The sequence below is a fragment of the Pagrus pagrus genome, assembly GCF_965226575.1.
Source record: "Pagrus pagrus genome assembly, chromosome: 15".
In the NCBI taxonomy this organism is placed as follows: Eukaryota; Metazoa; Chordata; class Actinopteri; order Spariformes; family Sparidae; genus Pagrus; species Pagrus pagrus.
In genome coordinates, this window is record NC_140199.1 from 24453601 (window position 1) to 24469344 (window position 15744).

General features: G+C 41.0%; 1 protein-coding gene across 2 annotated transcripts; it reads left to right on the top strand.

Moving 5' to 3' along the window:
• The first annotated feature begins 575 nt into the window (after positions 1–575).
• xpo5 (exportin 5) lies at positions 576–14021 on the top strand. 2 transcript variants are annotated; one of them, XM_084375891.1, is made up of 33 exons: positions 576–833; positions 1420–1541; positions 1635–1707; positions 1802–1939; positions 2262–2444; positions 2602–2628; positions 2727–2912; positions 3762–3838; positions 3923–3967; positions 4057–4147; positions 4275–4358; positions 4473–4598; positions 4685–4775; positions 4871–4999; positions 5149–5264; positions 5370–5525; positions 5713–5754; positions 5838–5927; positions 6046–6245; positions 6342–6444; positions 6732–6913; positions 7143–7243; positions 7338–7434; positions 7537–7672; positions 7825–7923; positions 8045–8091; positions 8811–8920; positions 9676–9735; positions 9828–9919; positions 10003–10110; positions 11236–11373; positions 11690–11854; positions 12125–14021. In XM_084375891.1, the coding sequence occupies exons 1-33, from the start codon at positions 732–734 to the stop codon at positions 12269–12271; spliced, it is 3663 nt and encodes a 1220-aa protein (XP_084232017.1). In that variant the 5' UTR covers positions 576–731; the 3' UTR covers positions 12272–14021. The 2 variants fall into 2 exon arrangements, with proteins under 2 accessions (XP_084232017.1, XP_084232016.1); XM_084375890.1 differs by having other exon boundaries at positions 577–833; positions 9825–9919.
• The last annotated feature ends 1723 nt before the right edge of the window (positions 14022–15744 follow it).

The following is a 15744-nucleotide window of genomic DNA, read 5'->3' on the forward strand; positions in this document are numbered from 1 at the left end:
GAATACTATAAGGTGTGATGTTGTGATATAGTCACAGATACAGTATATCATAATGTTCAGTACAGCAATGTAGCTCAGAATAAGACAATAACGTGTCAATAAGATATATTACAAAGCTTTTGTCAATAAACAGATATTCAAAGAACTAAAAAAATAGTCATCATTTCAATGGATGATATCAGCTCTTATTTAGTGGATAACAATAACTGATATACAGTAAATCTAAAATGATTGACAAACTGGAGAAATCATCATTATTATTATTATTTTAGGATATTTACTCTGCTTATCAAAAAGCCGAGCTGGATTCTGTTTTATTGTGATTCTGTTCTTGTGTTTAGGTAAGATAATAAATACATCTTGTGTTGGTTGAATACATTTGTCACAGTTGTCTTCTTAAATTGTCTTTCCACATCTCCTGGGAAAAAGTTAGTAACTAGCAGAGAACATCTTACTATTGGACACCAACCATTTGATATTAAATAAACTAATGAATGTGAATACATTCAGAAGTGACACCTCTTTCCTCACATAGACGATCATTTAAAGATAGCGACTACAACTCCCAGAGTTCCCATTCGACGGCGAGCCAGAGGTTGAGACACGCATGCGGCACACTCTGTGCACGTTGGTACCTCCCTGAGCGTACGCGGCTCACTGTTGTGCAGGTGCTTTGCATAAGGGAGCCCTTCGCTTTCGCCTTAACAGAGTGCAAGACGCTACCTGAAGTCATGGCTGACCAGGTGGCCGCCATGTGTGAGCAGCTTATCAAAGCTGTGAATGTGATGATGGATGCAGAAACAACCCAAATTTACCGACTGGAGGCCCTAAAGGTAGCATCGTTATGGATTGCTAGCTAGCTGCTAGTTAGCCGAGCTTGTCATTTATTAAAGTAAACTCAAGTGACGACATAGCCGATTAGAAAGTCAGTGTTTCTCAGCAGGGCTAGCTGTAACGGCACTGCTCTCACTGTTTGTGTTTTGTTAGTGAACGTTTGCTAAATTTGTAATGAGGATGGCCAGATGCTTTGCGAGCTAGCCGGTGTATGCCCTGAGTATCACCTCACCACCACATTCACTGTCGACTCACGTTCATTCATTCATAGTAATGGTAACATATGGTTTAATACTGATGGCCCTGCTGAGGGTTATAAAAGATAGCAGTTGATTTAATAAGGCTAGCTAGTTAGGTTGCTAATTGCAACTTTGCCCCTAGCTTAGATGGCTCGGTGATAGGTTAGCTTTCTGCTAATTAACTATTTATTGTAATGCTGCAGAGGCTGCTGTTGCTGTAGCCTCTTGGCGCTGACAACTTGCATATATGTAGTAATGTTAACCGTTATTTTTCACCCTAAGAAGTTTGAGTGATGATTGCATGTGGTGTGTCTGTAAAATAACGAGCATTATTTTCTGACAACAGTTCTGTGAGGAGTTTAAAGAGACCAGCGCCTTCTGTGTACCATGTGGCTTACAATTAGCCGACAAAGCCCAGCCAGCTGTAGTGAGACACTTTGGTTTGCAAATCCTGGAGCATGTCATCAAGTGAGTGTGACAGAACCATCATCAATCAAGAGTGATCAATAACTGCATGATGGAAGAAGCATGTATTTGAAAGAGAGCTTGATTTTCCTGCAGGTTCAGATGGAACAACATGCAACAACAAGAGAAAGTCCAGCTGAAGGAGTGTGCCATGCAGCTGTTATCAAAAGTAAGTGTGATATTAACAACTTAAACATCTGTCTTATGATCCAAATGATATTAAAGTCTGTCTGATATCTGATACCTGTTCTGGGTCTTATCAGGGCACTCATTCTATCCTGGAGGAGGAGAGTCACATCAAAGATGTCCTGTCACGAATCACAGTGGAAATGATTAAGAGGGAATGGCCTCAGCATTGGCCAGACATGCTGAAAGAGATGGAGGCTCTCACTAGCCAAGGGGTGAGTACCTTGCACGGTGCAGGGAACAGTCTGATACTGCTTATCAGTTGTTGGCTAGCATGCAATTTGAATAGGATTACGTAATAACTCGCATGCAAATAAGTACCAAGAAAGATTAGTCATACTCATTTACATGTGTCGTCATCGTGTCAACCCGGCCACCAGTGGATAACTTCCTCTTTCAGCATCTGGGAACCTAAACATCTTTCCCACTTGTTTATTTTATCAGTGCAGACTTTATTCTTGGCCTTTCTAAGGAAATGTGTTGCTATTGGTATGAGCTACATGAAGTCAAACTAAAATTCACCTGTCCCTTTCATAGGAGGCACAGACGGAGCTGGTGATGTTGATCTTGTTGAGGCTGGCGGAGGACGTCATCACCTTCCAGACGTTGCCCACCCAGCGACGTAGAGACATTCAGCATACACTCACCCAGAACATGGAGAGCATCTTTAGTTTCATGATGGCCATCCTGCACGTTAATGGGGAGGACTACCGTAAACTGGTCAGTTTGGCTATAACTTTATTCAGTAGGAATGAGAAGCATTAAGATTAATTATCAGTACAATCATGGTTATAACCTTTCCATACATTGTTATTTATATTTCAACAGTACAGTGACTATAATATTTGTGTCATGTATGTTTTTTTTTTAAATCCAGAAAAGTTCACCCGGACATGAACTGAAGGTGAGAAAACATCTCTGCTCTAACATGAACGACTTCTGAATGTAAGTACATCGATCACTTCAGTGTCACTCTCTTCTCTCTTTGCTCTCCACACTCAGGCCAGAGCTCACTGTCGAGTCGCCGTGGCTACGCTGAATACACTGGCGGGCTACATAGACTGGGTGTCTCTGGTGTACATCACCTCTGGAAACTGTCATCTGCTGGAGATGTTGTGTTTGCTGCTGAGTGAACCGGACCTGCAGCTGGAGGCAGCTGAGTGTCTGCTCATCGCTATCAGCCGCAAGGTGAGCCGCAGAGAAAACACGTGTCAAAAAGGCCACAGTTAACGATATGATGTGGGACATTTCTGCTTTTAAATGTCTAAAAATGACTGGAACTTTTGTTGTATATTTTGTTGAGTTATCCCCCTTCCATGTTCACATTATTAACCCTAAATCTTGCAGTGTGCTCTTATTGTTTTATGTAGTAGTAACTCTAAATCTACAACAATGTTCAAACCCAGAGAAATGAGCCATTTTTATTTTTCTTTGTTTTGACTGAGAGATTCCTAGCGGCACTAATGACATACTGTGTGTACAGTATTACAGATCCAGAGAAATGGCGCTACCATGTGGCTATTTATTACACTTACTTATTAATTTACTGAATTTCTTGACAAAAACTCTATTTTATCCGACTCAAATTGAACTCTTGAATGCGTTGTGCAGTTGTAACCACATTTAGATGACTTGTGCGCACATTAAGTCTGACAGTTCCTGCTAAATCTGATGTAATCTCATATGGATGGTGTTATGGCTGCAAGTGGCTACAGGTAATGAGTATGACTGAAGGATATTCCCAGACAGGATTTAGGTATTCTCCAAAAATCAAGCCAACATCAGCCGATCAACATAACGAACTATAACTGTGTGTATTTGGTCCTGATCGATTTCATAATATTAAAATGGGTAACCTAGAGGATTGTGCAGCTTTGTGGAAATATGCGCCCACTGCCTTTGCATTAATCATGAAAGTGTAGATCAGATGAGTCATGTGACAACACGCTCAGTAACAACCTTGACGTTTTTTATTGCTATTGACGTTAAATTAACAATAATAAGCCGTGTGTTAACAACTGTGTCATTCTGCCACAGGGCAAGCTGGAGGACAGGAAGCCGTTCATGCTGCTGTTTGATGATGTGGCCATCCACTACATCCTTTCTGGAGCCCAGTGAGTACAGCTGCTTCTCTCCATCACTCTTCACAGGCTTCAACCAACCCCTGTCACTGTTACTGATGGTTTGTGTGGTTACAGGTCAGCAGATGGACTGGCAATATGTAAAAAATCCCCCGAATCACAGTAAGTAATGAGTCACATAGAACAACATAACCGTTTATTCAGTTCATGTGGCTGTGACTTAAATCCCTCTGTATATGCTGCACCTTTAGAGCAGTGGAGGTGGTGGAGCGGCGTTACGTCTTCCTGAAGAGGCTCTGTCAGGTCCTGTGTGCTCTGGGAGGCCAGCTCTGCTCGTTAGTGGTGAGTTCATCCTGAGTGTCCACACTTATCCCTGTGTTCGCATGGTGTCTTGTCTCGGTCAACGCAAACATTGTGTGAAATCCACAGGAGCATGTTTTCACTTTCTGATGTCATGTTCTCATCATAGGGTTCAGATGTAGAAGTCGAGGTACCTGCGAATCTCAGCAAGTACATGGAGGCCATTTTAGCCTTCACTACACATTCCAGCCAGGTGAGATGACAGCATGTTGAGACTTTACTTCACGCTCTGAAGTAAACTGCGTTGGAACCAGTAGAATATGAATCCCTCAGCTGTTTGATCTCTTGTGATTTTGTTTTCCTGCAGTTTTTGAAGTCGTCCACTCTGGCCACTTGGGGATCTTTGTTCCGACATGAGACTCTGTCGAAGGAAGCCGTTGTCGTGGAGATGGCCATCAAATACCTCAGAGCATCGATGACCAATCTAGTCAAGGTGAGACGCTGATGTCTTTGCTGCCTTTCCCAGAGTGTATGGGAACCGAATGGCGTGTTACTCAGAGGTTTTGTCTTCCCCTCCAGACTGGATTCCCATCCAGAGACGATAACCCCAGCTGCGGGTACTCCCGTGTGGACTTTGACAGCGATGAGGACTTCAATTTGTTCTTTAATTGTAAGTATTATAGATTCAGCTTTACTTTTCTTACGATCACTTCTCTTTATTGTATCCCATTACATATTTCATGGTGTATGTTTTTTGCTTTGCAGCTTTCCGAGCGCAGCAGGGAGAGGTGGTGAGGATCGCCTGTCGCATTGTTCCTCTGGAGGCTTTCCAGATTGCAGCAGAGTGGTTACAGTATCAAATCGCCAGTCCTATTGACACCGGGGACACCACATGTAAGTGTTTGTCCTCATTCGTGGCACATGGTCACAGCAAAAAGAGGGGCGTAGTGCAAACACCCCCTCAGGTACAACAGGCTCAGATGTAGGAATGTGTATAAATGAGACAAAACAGCAAATTAACCTCCCTCTGTGCTCCTCATTAGCTAAGACTGCTGAGGGCCTGTGCTCCCTCCTGTCTCCATCAGTGGTCCAGTGGGACGCAATGACCGTCTTCATGGAGTGCATGGTTGCACAGATCTTCAAAAATCTGGAGGAGGAGGTAACGGGAGCAATTTCACATAACAGAACAAAAGTGCGTGGGGAAAAACAATGTTTGATGATAGCGATATAAAGTCTGGACCCCCTTCTGCCTCGCCCTGTGTAGAAGTTGCCCATAGATCAGAGCATGGAGCTGCTGCAGGCCGTGCTGAACTACGAGACCAAAGACCCGCTCATCCTTTCCTGCGTGCTCACCAACGTCTCTGCCCTCTTCCCGTTTGTTACACGAAGACAGCACTTCCTGCCACAGGTCCTCTACAAGGTCGGTGGAGTCTTCATTGATTATTACATATTATTCATATATATTTATGTACATGTATAATTATTGTATAAACGTTACATGCACATAATTAATCATGATGTCTGAACGTTGTCTGACATTTGATTTACACATTTTAAAAGGCGCTTTGTTTCTGACCTTAAAGTATTTTATTCTTTTGTGCCTAAAGCTGTTTAAAGCCATCACATTTGAGATCGGTCAGGACAAAAAGGTGAGTCGCCCTCACAGAACCAAATATCTGCTCTTTTCCTCGTCCTTCGCATCAAGGTCAATAATTATATTCTCCAACTTCAGGCACCTCGGACCCGAGCTGTGAAGAACGTGAGGAGGCATGCCTGTTCATCCATCATCAAAATTTGCCGGGATTACCCACAGTTCATCTTGGTAAATGTCCTTGTATCCCTGTTAGCGTAGCATCACAAATATACATATATTTGCTTGGAATGGATTGATTACACTTATGAACAGGCTTGAATAAATGTCTGTCATTTTTCCCCTCCAGCCGTGTTTCGACATGTTTTACAACCACGTGAAGAAGCTGTTCTCTAGCGACGCATCGCTGACTCACATGGAGAAGTGTTCACTGATGGAAGCTCTGGTGCTCATCAGTAACCAGTTCAAAGACTTTGCGAAGCAGAAGGCTTTCCTAGATGAGCTGATGGCCTCGGTGGTTGCAGAATGGACCTCGGATGAAATCAGGCAGTGCGTCTTGAATTCTTTGAATTTCTCTCAAATTGTACGTGATGTGTTTTAATGTCGTGACAGGTAATTGACTGATATTTCTTCTTTGTGTGACAGTGTGCTGTCAGATCCTGCAGTGTTTCTCTCCTTTGTTGGAGCCGATCAGGTGGTCACCGAGCAAAGTAAAGATACAGACACAACGGGCCTTAACAGAGGACGGGTGAGTGAACAAGTGTAAAGTTAGTATGTGAGTTCTAACGTCTGCAGTATACTGTCCTGATGGAGGATTTCTGTGGCTGTGTTTTTAGTTAAGTTATAGATAACTTAAGATCAATGTAGTTTTGGGATGCAACAATTAAGGCCATGAAGGCTCAGCCACACCGAGAGCAAAACACCTGCGTGAGAGCCACGGCAGAAGCATGGCTTTAAAAATTGCTTCTAGTCAGACATAACAGTGCAACACTCATTTAACTATTCATCCGTTCTTCTCTTTTGGCCTTCCCCTAGTTGAGTTTCTGTTTGTACGCCATGTTGGGGGTGGTGAAGCGGGCACGCTGGCCTGCAGACCTGGAGGAAGCAAAGGCTGGTGGTTTTGTGACAGGCTACACCCCAGCTGGAGCTCCCATCTACAGAAACCCCTGCACCGCCCACTTCCTGCTCTTGTTGCCCAACCTGCTGATTCTAATCAGGTAGGGTTGACACTGTATCCTGGACTAATAAAGAGTCTAGTGATCATAATGTCCCCATATCAGGCAGACATGCCCAGACATGATATAGGTATGGGTCTGAACTTGATTTTTAGGTGTGACATGTCCCTGTTGTAATCATCAGTCTGTCCAACAGTGTCTCAGTACTCTAATAATCGCATGCTATCATATTGATCTGTGACCAGTCTCTTTTCTGTGCTCCTCACTGCAGGACTCACAACAGTCTGTACATGCCAGAGAACATGGCTCGTCTGAGTGAGACCTTCACCAAGGCTCATGAGGTGATGGATGCAGAGAAGAATGTGGTTCTTGGTAAGAGGAGCTTTCCACACGCGTCTTTTGCCCCATAATGAGTCATCATGTGAGAAGACTGTGGTTTAACCTTCTCAATATGCACTTCCTGCAGGTCTATCTCAGCATCTTCTGGATATTTATGACTCTCCCGTGTATAGAACCAACCTGGAGCGCATGCAGGGATTTTTCTCCACATTGTATGACAACTGGTGAGAATTATGTTGCAGCAGTTGCAGTTTTATTGTATTTATACCTCACATGCTGTTGCAGATTAAACTCTAACTGCTCTTCTGCTCTCTTCGCCTCCGTAGCTTCCACGTCCTGGGAAGTGCAGGTCAGTCCCTGCAGCAGGAATTCTACACCATCAGTGGGCTAGCTGAAGAAATCAATCGCTCTGCTTTTTTCTCACTCGACCATGTGCCTGACCACAGACTTCGTCCTATGATTCATATCCTTTCTTGCCATTTGCTACAGTTTATTTCCTATTGCCATACTTAATTCATATACATGTATACAAGATCTTTTCCCCTGTGTCATTTATATGGACAAAGCTGAGCTAGTGCTTTATGTTATCAGAAAATTTCCTTAACAAGTTGTTACGGGTGTTTCTGAGGCAGCTGGTGCTGTCATGTCCTCAGGACTACTACAATAGTCTGCTCTGCCCCCTGCTGGGCCCTCTGTTCGCCTATATGCAGCAGGTCAGGATCTTCCCGTTCTGTACATCATTAATCTCACCATCAGACACTCAACTCACAACTCACTCATTCACAGTTGCTTTTTTGCCAAATCTCACAGTCTTGCTTCTGTTTCATAATGCAGAGACTCAACGTTAAGTGGCAGGTCATCAACCAGAGGACCTCTGTCAAGTAAGTTGTGGTGTAGTGTTTGTATCCGATTGTGTTTTCTTTTATAAATCTTTGGATTTGTGCCTGTAAAGTTTGACAGTCATGCAGAGGAAGCTAGACATGTACTTTAAAAAAAAGCTAGGTAATTTTTGTAGGTAATTCAGTCACAATTTCTGACTGTATGTAAAATATAGAGTCTCTGGTCTTAAAGTGAAGCCAATGCCGAAGTGCCTTAAACCTGCATTCTTTCTAATGGCTGAAAGAAGTCTGATTGTATATAAGCTTATGAGAAAATGACCCTCCTTCTCACTTGATATATTACCTCAGTTAACAGTTTCTAGTCGCAATCGCTGTTTTCAAGTCTTCCTCAATATAGCATGATGTTCATTTAGTAAATGATGTATAATACACGATAATGCAGTGTATGCTTCAGGGTTTGGCTACCTTGTGAGTGACAAATCGCTTCCACACCGACCATTAATCAGGAGAAGGCGTAGAAATGCATATGCTCTCTAGCTTCACTCCAGAGCAGCAAGATGGCGATGGCCGTTTTGCCAAATGCAAGTCTTAAAATGTGTAGTCCAGAAGCCAGTGAGTGACGTCACAGTACATTTAGTCACAATGGAGGTTGTTGTACTACATTAATACACTTTCACATTATAGCTACATTATTTTGTTTAGCAGAAAGAAAATAAGTCATTTAAATCTATTTTAATGCAACCTGTTTCTTGTGCTTTTAGTGGCGAGGATGAGGAGGAGGTGGTGGTGTGTCAGGAGAGCCAGGTGACGCAGGAGATGCTGGAAGAGCAGCTGGTGCGCCTGCTCACCAGGGAGGTGCTGGATCTCCTCTGTAAGTGTCAGCATCTCGATCGATCACGTCTAATCCTCCCAGTGACATTTCCATACAAGTATAGCAAGCTGTTGTTGTTTTACAAAGAAATAAAATGATATAATTAACAACAGTAATAATAATAAGCTGGTAGGTGTGGTAAAACATCAGATACATGCAGACTTGATTTGAAGCATATGCTGCTATTAACAGATTATTCTGAAGGTGAAATAAGTGTGTTAACTACCGTTGCACTGCAGACTGTGTGCCAGCCACTTTGCATTTGCTGGCATAAGTATTGATTAAAAATAAAAGTTTTATTGCAAAAGTGAGTTATTTTTATTACATTGATGTTACAGTTGTTTTATGATAGTAATGTCCCTGTCTAAACCACTGTAAAGCAAAGCGTGAAGGGAAGCTCAGGGCCTCTTCATTAATACTGCTAATGCACTTCAGTCACGTGATGAAGTCGTGTTTCTGCCAGCTACACAAGCTGAAGACGGTTTCAAATGTATTAGGAAAGTGCAAATGTCAGCCATGATTCCTGGATACAGTGGAGAATGTGCATATTGATAAGACCGTGTTTGTTCTATCAGGGTTTGGGTCTGAAAATAATATAGATTAATTAGGTTTATTTACTTTAATGCTAATGTTTATTAAATAATTTATAGTTTTCATCGAGTTAAACTTAAATAGCCAAGTCACTTGTCTATGAGAGGGATAAACTGGTGTGTTTTTGTGGGGCTGTAATACGTCTCTTATTCCTTCTCTTCTAGCTGTGAGCTGCATTTCCAAAAAAGTGCCTGAAGCAGCAGCAAATAAGGAGGAAATAGAGGGTAAAAAAAAATTGGAATCAATGAATAGATTTTGTTTGTTTTTATTCTGACAAGCACTTCACCATTTTGCTTGAAATATTCTCTTCTAGAAGAAGACATGATGATGGATTCAGTGCAGACCGCGGCTCCGGCGCAGCCCACAGAGGAGCTGACTGAGCTTGGGAAATGCCTGATGAAACACGAGGTCAGACAGAAACATATCAAGTAACACTCAGTTGCTCATTAAATGTTGCGTATCAACTCAAAAGTTTCTTTTTCTTTCCCCAGAACATCTACATGAACCTGCTGACCCTCTCCTTCACCTCGCTGTCGTGGAAGGACACCACCAACTGTCACCGCACCGCTTCGATGGTCTGCTGGACTCTACTGCGGCAGGTAGTGGAACAAACATTCTTTATATTATCCTTCCATGTCACGCTTTCCTCTTAAAGTGCTGGTTAAATTCTATATTTTTGTTATTGTTCAGTCCCATGAAAAGACCAACACTGACAGTGTTATAGTCAATCTCTCTCTGACTTCCCATCCCTGTCTGTGGCCCGCATGTCTCTACTGAAGACATGAAGTATTTACTTTCATTTTATAAAAGGCCGAGTAATTTCCTGAAACAGCTGGGCACTGTAGGGTTTAGCAAATGTCATTCAAACTGAGTGGTGCATTTATCTGGGACTATTTTCAGTACGGATGCAGAAAATATTGGCACTTCATCTTCTGATACAGGCTTTAAAATGAAATATCATCTGCCTGATAAGCTGACACTTAGTTATGCACACAGGACACAACTGTTGACGATTAAGTTTTATTATTTTGCCCAGTGAATTTGTACAGTTTGAAAACTATTATACGTCTGAAACTGCCAGTGGGTCATCATAATAAGAGCAGGCGTTAGTGTTGTTAAAAAAATCCAAATATCCATGCATATCATTCTGAATATTTGATACAGTTTCAATAATCATTGTCTGCAGGATCAATACACCAGTAGCAGCTGCACTTTAAAGTAAATTAATTTGGATGATGATGTGCTTAACTCACAGTATACAAGCCTTCTGTATTTATCTTTTTAATAAAACACGCACATGGTATCAAACATCAATATTTTTCAAGGTATCATATTGAACTGAGAGATTCCAGTATAAGACATCACTAATAATGTTGATGCACTGAAAGAGAGACTTGATGTTCTCTGCTATTAGGTGGAAAATAATATGTGCATAAAACAGTATCTGCATTGACAATCAGCCAAAATAAATTTGAAAAATCGTTATTTTGGCAAAAAATGTAACACATTGCATGAAAGTGAGAGCGATTCAACGAAATTACAGTACAAATGAACATCATCATCCAGTGCAACAGTGTGTGTCAAATACACAGAAAATACTTGTTAATGGGAACAATTTGTTGTCATTTTTTGTCTTAGTTTGTGGACAAAAAAAAAATAAAAATCTTGAATTTCTACTTGTTTCTATAATTTTTATCTCCCACCTCCACTCTGTGTCCCTCCAGGTGGTAGGGGGTAATCTTCTTCCCGAGGCGGTCACGTGGTTCTACACCAGTGTTCTCAGGGCCCTGCAGGTTCATGGGCAGCATGAGGTCTGCAACTCCACCCTCTCTCAGCTGGCCATGCTCATCTATGAAAACCTGGTGAGGCTAATGATGTTGATGTCCCTGCAATGTCTGCTCTTTATTTCTGCCCTCATTTGGTCCAACAATTCATCTTGGACTGCAACTAATGATTATTTAAATTTTTTTTAAAGATGAATTGTTTTGTCCATAAAATGTGAAATAATGTGAAAAATGTTTTTTGATTAACTAGCTTTTAATCCACTAATTGGTTCAGCTCTAAAGTCATGTTATACCAGGGTAAAGCAAATTTTCCACTCATGTGGAGATGAGTGGAAAATTCATCACTTTTAATCCCCTCTCTTGTGCCATACACCTGTCCTTCCATCTGTCTTAGCGGCCTCGCTACATGGAGCTGAGGGCGGTGATGACCCAGATCCCAAACATCAGTGTGGAGGCTCTGGACCAGTATGATCACAGGCTGATGGACCCCAATGCACAGAAGGTTGGAGACAAGAAGAGGAAAGACCAGTTTAAGAAGCTCATCGCAGGAACTGTCGGGGTAATGCCACTTTTAGCCACTGGAGGGCAGTCCTTCTCTATTCCATCTCACTGCAGGCAGCTCATCAGAAGTGACCGGACACACTGGCCCTAATAGTGCAAGTCATTACTCAGCAGTGTGATTCTGGCTGTGTTGTAAATCTTCTGTGCTCGGCAGAAAAAAAGAAACTGTGCGGCAGCTCAACAGGGCTGTACAATCTAATGAAATTCTTTGTGGTAGATGTTTGGATTGCTGTGTTTAACCTCTCCTCTCTCGGTCCCCTGCCAACAGAAAGCTCTGTGCCAGCAGTTCAGGAAGGAGGTTCATATCCGGAATCTTCCATCGCTCTTTAAAAAGCCGAAGCCAGACAAGGATGTATTGAACACTGAAGCATTGGGCCTGGCAGCTCTCTTCACTCCGGAAAATAACACCCTGTAGGAACACACGGTGGTTCTAATGGACTTCATGCTGACTGAAGACGGAGGAGTTTACGTGCACAAACCAGGGTTTCCCTCACCATCCTTTAGCTGGGGCAGTACGGCGCTACCTAACATAACTGTCAACACTCTTTTATTTTAACGCTCACAGCACCGCTCACACTCATGATCAAAATATCTTTCCAATCATGTGCAAGCGAGTACTACACAGAAACCCCTTTTTAAATGCACACTTCTTCCTCATTCCCTGGTGCATACCAATAAAGGAGATATATGAGGGAACGTTGTAAAAGAAAAAACAGTAATTTCAGATTTAAAGACTGGTCTGTGTAAGAGATGATCTTAAAACAGCAGACTAATCAATAATGTTTGCTCTGCAGCAGAAACTTTATCAAGCCACAGAAATACCTACAACAGGACGATGTTGTCATTTCACTTTCTAATTTTAAAGGGCAATATTTGCCCATTGCCAAGTATCGTGGCGCTAAGCATGTCGTAGCTCAGAGCTCAGCTGTGGTTTGATGTTCAGCAGAGAAACTGGCCTCTAATGATATCCAAACAAGCAAAGCCGGTATAGCTGCAGGGGAAGCTTGTTGGGAAGAAGAATGTGTGTGTGGCTCGTGGAGAGGTGGAGACCTTTTGTACTTAAAAAATGTTTTGCTTAATTTCAGAGGTTAGTGTTGGCAGATATGTTGTATGAACACGCTGCTGTTAATAACCCGTGTTAAAAGAAAGGAAGAAAAATATAGAACAAATTGCCGTGGTTTTCATTTGACTGGAGAAGCTTGAATGCGGTTTCTGAGTGTGAAGGATGTGGTAGTGTTAGCTCAGGTGCGACGTTCCCCGTGATGGGATGAAGATACTTTATGGAATCATGCCCTAAGAAAAAAAACAGCTGGATTGTGTTATCATGAATGGCTATTGTACATTTAGTTATGAACAACAATTTTCTATTATGCAGATATTGGACAGTAGCTGGTTGAAGTGGTGATGGTGTGCGTTTTCTTCATATCATACGACTTACTCAGAATTTTTTATTTAATGCAGAGCACATATCATACTACAAATACTGCAGCCACATTTTGTGCCAAAACACTCACTGTACCTGTTCGACAAACTTGACCAGATAATTGTCTGGGAAGCAAAACCTAATAATATATAACTTTCATAAAGATTATTTAAGGGTGGACACAACAACTAATGTGTAGCTAAATCCAAGTCTTTCTGTTGTTTTCTAGCTGTTCAGTTGGTGATGCTATTCTGTTTTTCACGTGTTCTCTTTTTGTGTGTTTGTACTGGTATTTACAGCCATGAGCAAAAGATGAACCAGCACTACATTCCTTCATTGTCAAAGGGATTGTTTTTAAGCAGAATTTGTTGGATGTATTTTGCTCTTATGGAGCTGTCATAGTAGAGAGTGATTTTTTTTTTTTAAATATATGTTGTGTAGACACAGAAAAAAATAAATGGTTTAAGACTGGAGTGAGTTCCCCTTTAAACGGAATGAGACGGGTCTGCATATTAGATGTTTTACTGGAGCAGATTGACATCATACAACATTGAGGAAACTTGATTTTTCAAACAAATTCATTTCCCTGTCTTTGTGATGATTGTTTGCTCACATGTGGCCATTTTTGAAAATGCTTCTTCAACACTAAAATGTTCTGTAAAAAGAAGAAAATTTGGTTTTTAAAAAAGTGTAGTGTAGTTTATATTTTGTTGTTTTTAAATAAAAAAAATAATCATTTCAATTTGTCTAAAATGAATCTTGATTTTTGCATTTAGAATAAAGAGAAAATTGTTTAAGATTAAAAAAAAAAACTATTCATTTATTGGTACATTTGGATATACATTGCTCATTTTAATTACGTTTCATCTTAGATATGAAAACATTGAAAAAATGAACAACATGGGGACAAAGTTGAATTTGGGTGAAACAAAATCCTAACACAAAAATGTGTTTTTCCTATCCCGACGATCCTCTAACCATTTTATTTTCTGGTTGCTGTTTATTATGATGTAAGTCAATCTTTATACATAGACAGTGTTTAATGTCTTTAGATGGATTTAAGAGTGAAAATGTTTATAAGGATACTGACAGATGTGGCGGTATATCCAGCTCATAAATTAGATGATTATTTTAGACAAAAAGCCTATTCTGTCCCAAGTTAATAGCAGTAATAATTTCTCTTTATTTCAATATTTCTTCTTTTGTTAGTGAGGAACTCATTGGGCTATTTAAAAAATGTCTAAAGGTGCACCATGTAGCCTTGGTAAAGAAATTGAAATACAAAGGGGTAACATTTACAATATTAATAAGGTTATGGCAATACTATGTGAGGAATATATTTCCATAACTGAATAAACGAGCTGTCTGAAGAGGGAAATCAGTCCCCGCAACACTGTTTGAAGCTAGAAAAGGGGCTGCTGAGCAGGGCCCTATTGGTATAAACAAAGTGAGATGGTATGAAATGTTGTCCTTTGAGAACAGTTTAATTATTCAGTCACCAAAAGAAGATTCAATGATCAGTGAAGTTTTTTTCTTCTCAAATTAAAATGTCTTCCCTAAAACTTCACAGTTCACCCACTAAATGTGGAATTTTTGACTTGCATTTATGCTCATGTGCTGCCTGTCATTGGTGGTTTCGATTCAAAACCTCACTTGTTATTACTAGAGTGCATCTTTTTCGGGTTATATGATAAACAAATGAATTACAGATCGAGGGAGAGACTTCGTGCTGTAAAAGCAGTTTTGCTGAAAAATCAGTTCCAACTCCGAGTCGGTAGGTGGCGGTAATGCGCCGCTCGCTGTTTGCACACTGCCGTAAAATACTGTAATGAGCTGCAAAGAGGCGCAACGAAGAAGAGAGATGTTTTATATTTCATGGCTACCGGGCTGCTGATGGTACGTTTTATTTTGTTATTATGAAATATATTGGGAATGAATAAATGAATGACTATAGGTTTAACTTCCATGGTCAACAGGCAGTCAGCTGGGTCTTTAAGTGATCGATGTCACGCTGCCAGCGTCTTAAAAAGTTGGTAAGAAAACACCGGTACGTTAGCTGGATGCTAGCAAGCAGGACTCCTGCTAACAGCTGGGTCACTGAAGAGTAACTTGGTACGCTCATTACTTGTACATTCATTACTTTTGAACGTACTTTTACTCTAGGACTGTGGCTACTTAAATACCATGTTTAAGACACTTCTGTTCTTTTATTGTGGAGTTTTTCCATTCTCCATAACACTATTTTATACATAACTACATTTCAGTATTGCAGCTTGTATGTACTTTTTACGCCACTGCACTTGTTTCACAGCTACAGTGACTCCACAAGTAAAGATTTCTGTTATACAAAGCTTATAATCAATTAAAAATAAAACACGATGCCATGTTTAAGATTAATCTACCCAAAGTATATAAACTAGGCTTGTTACAAATAGCTCCACCTATGTGCTGCCTACATGTTACAG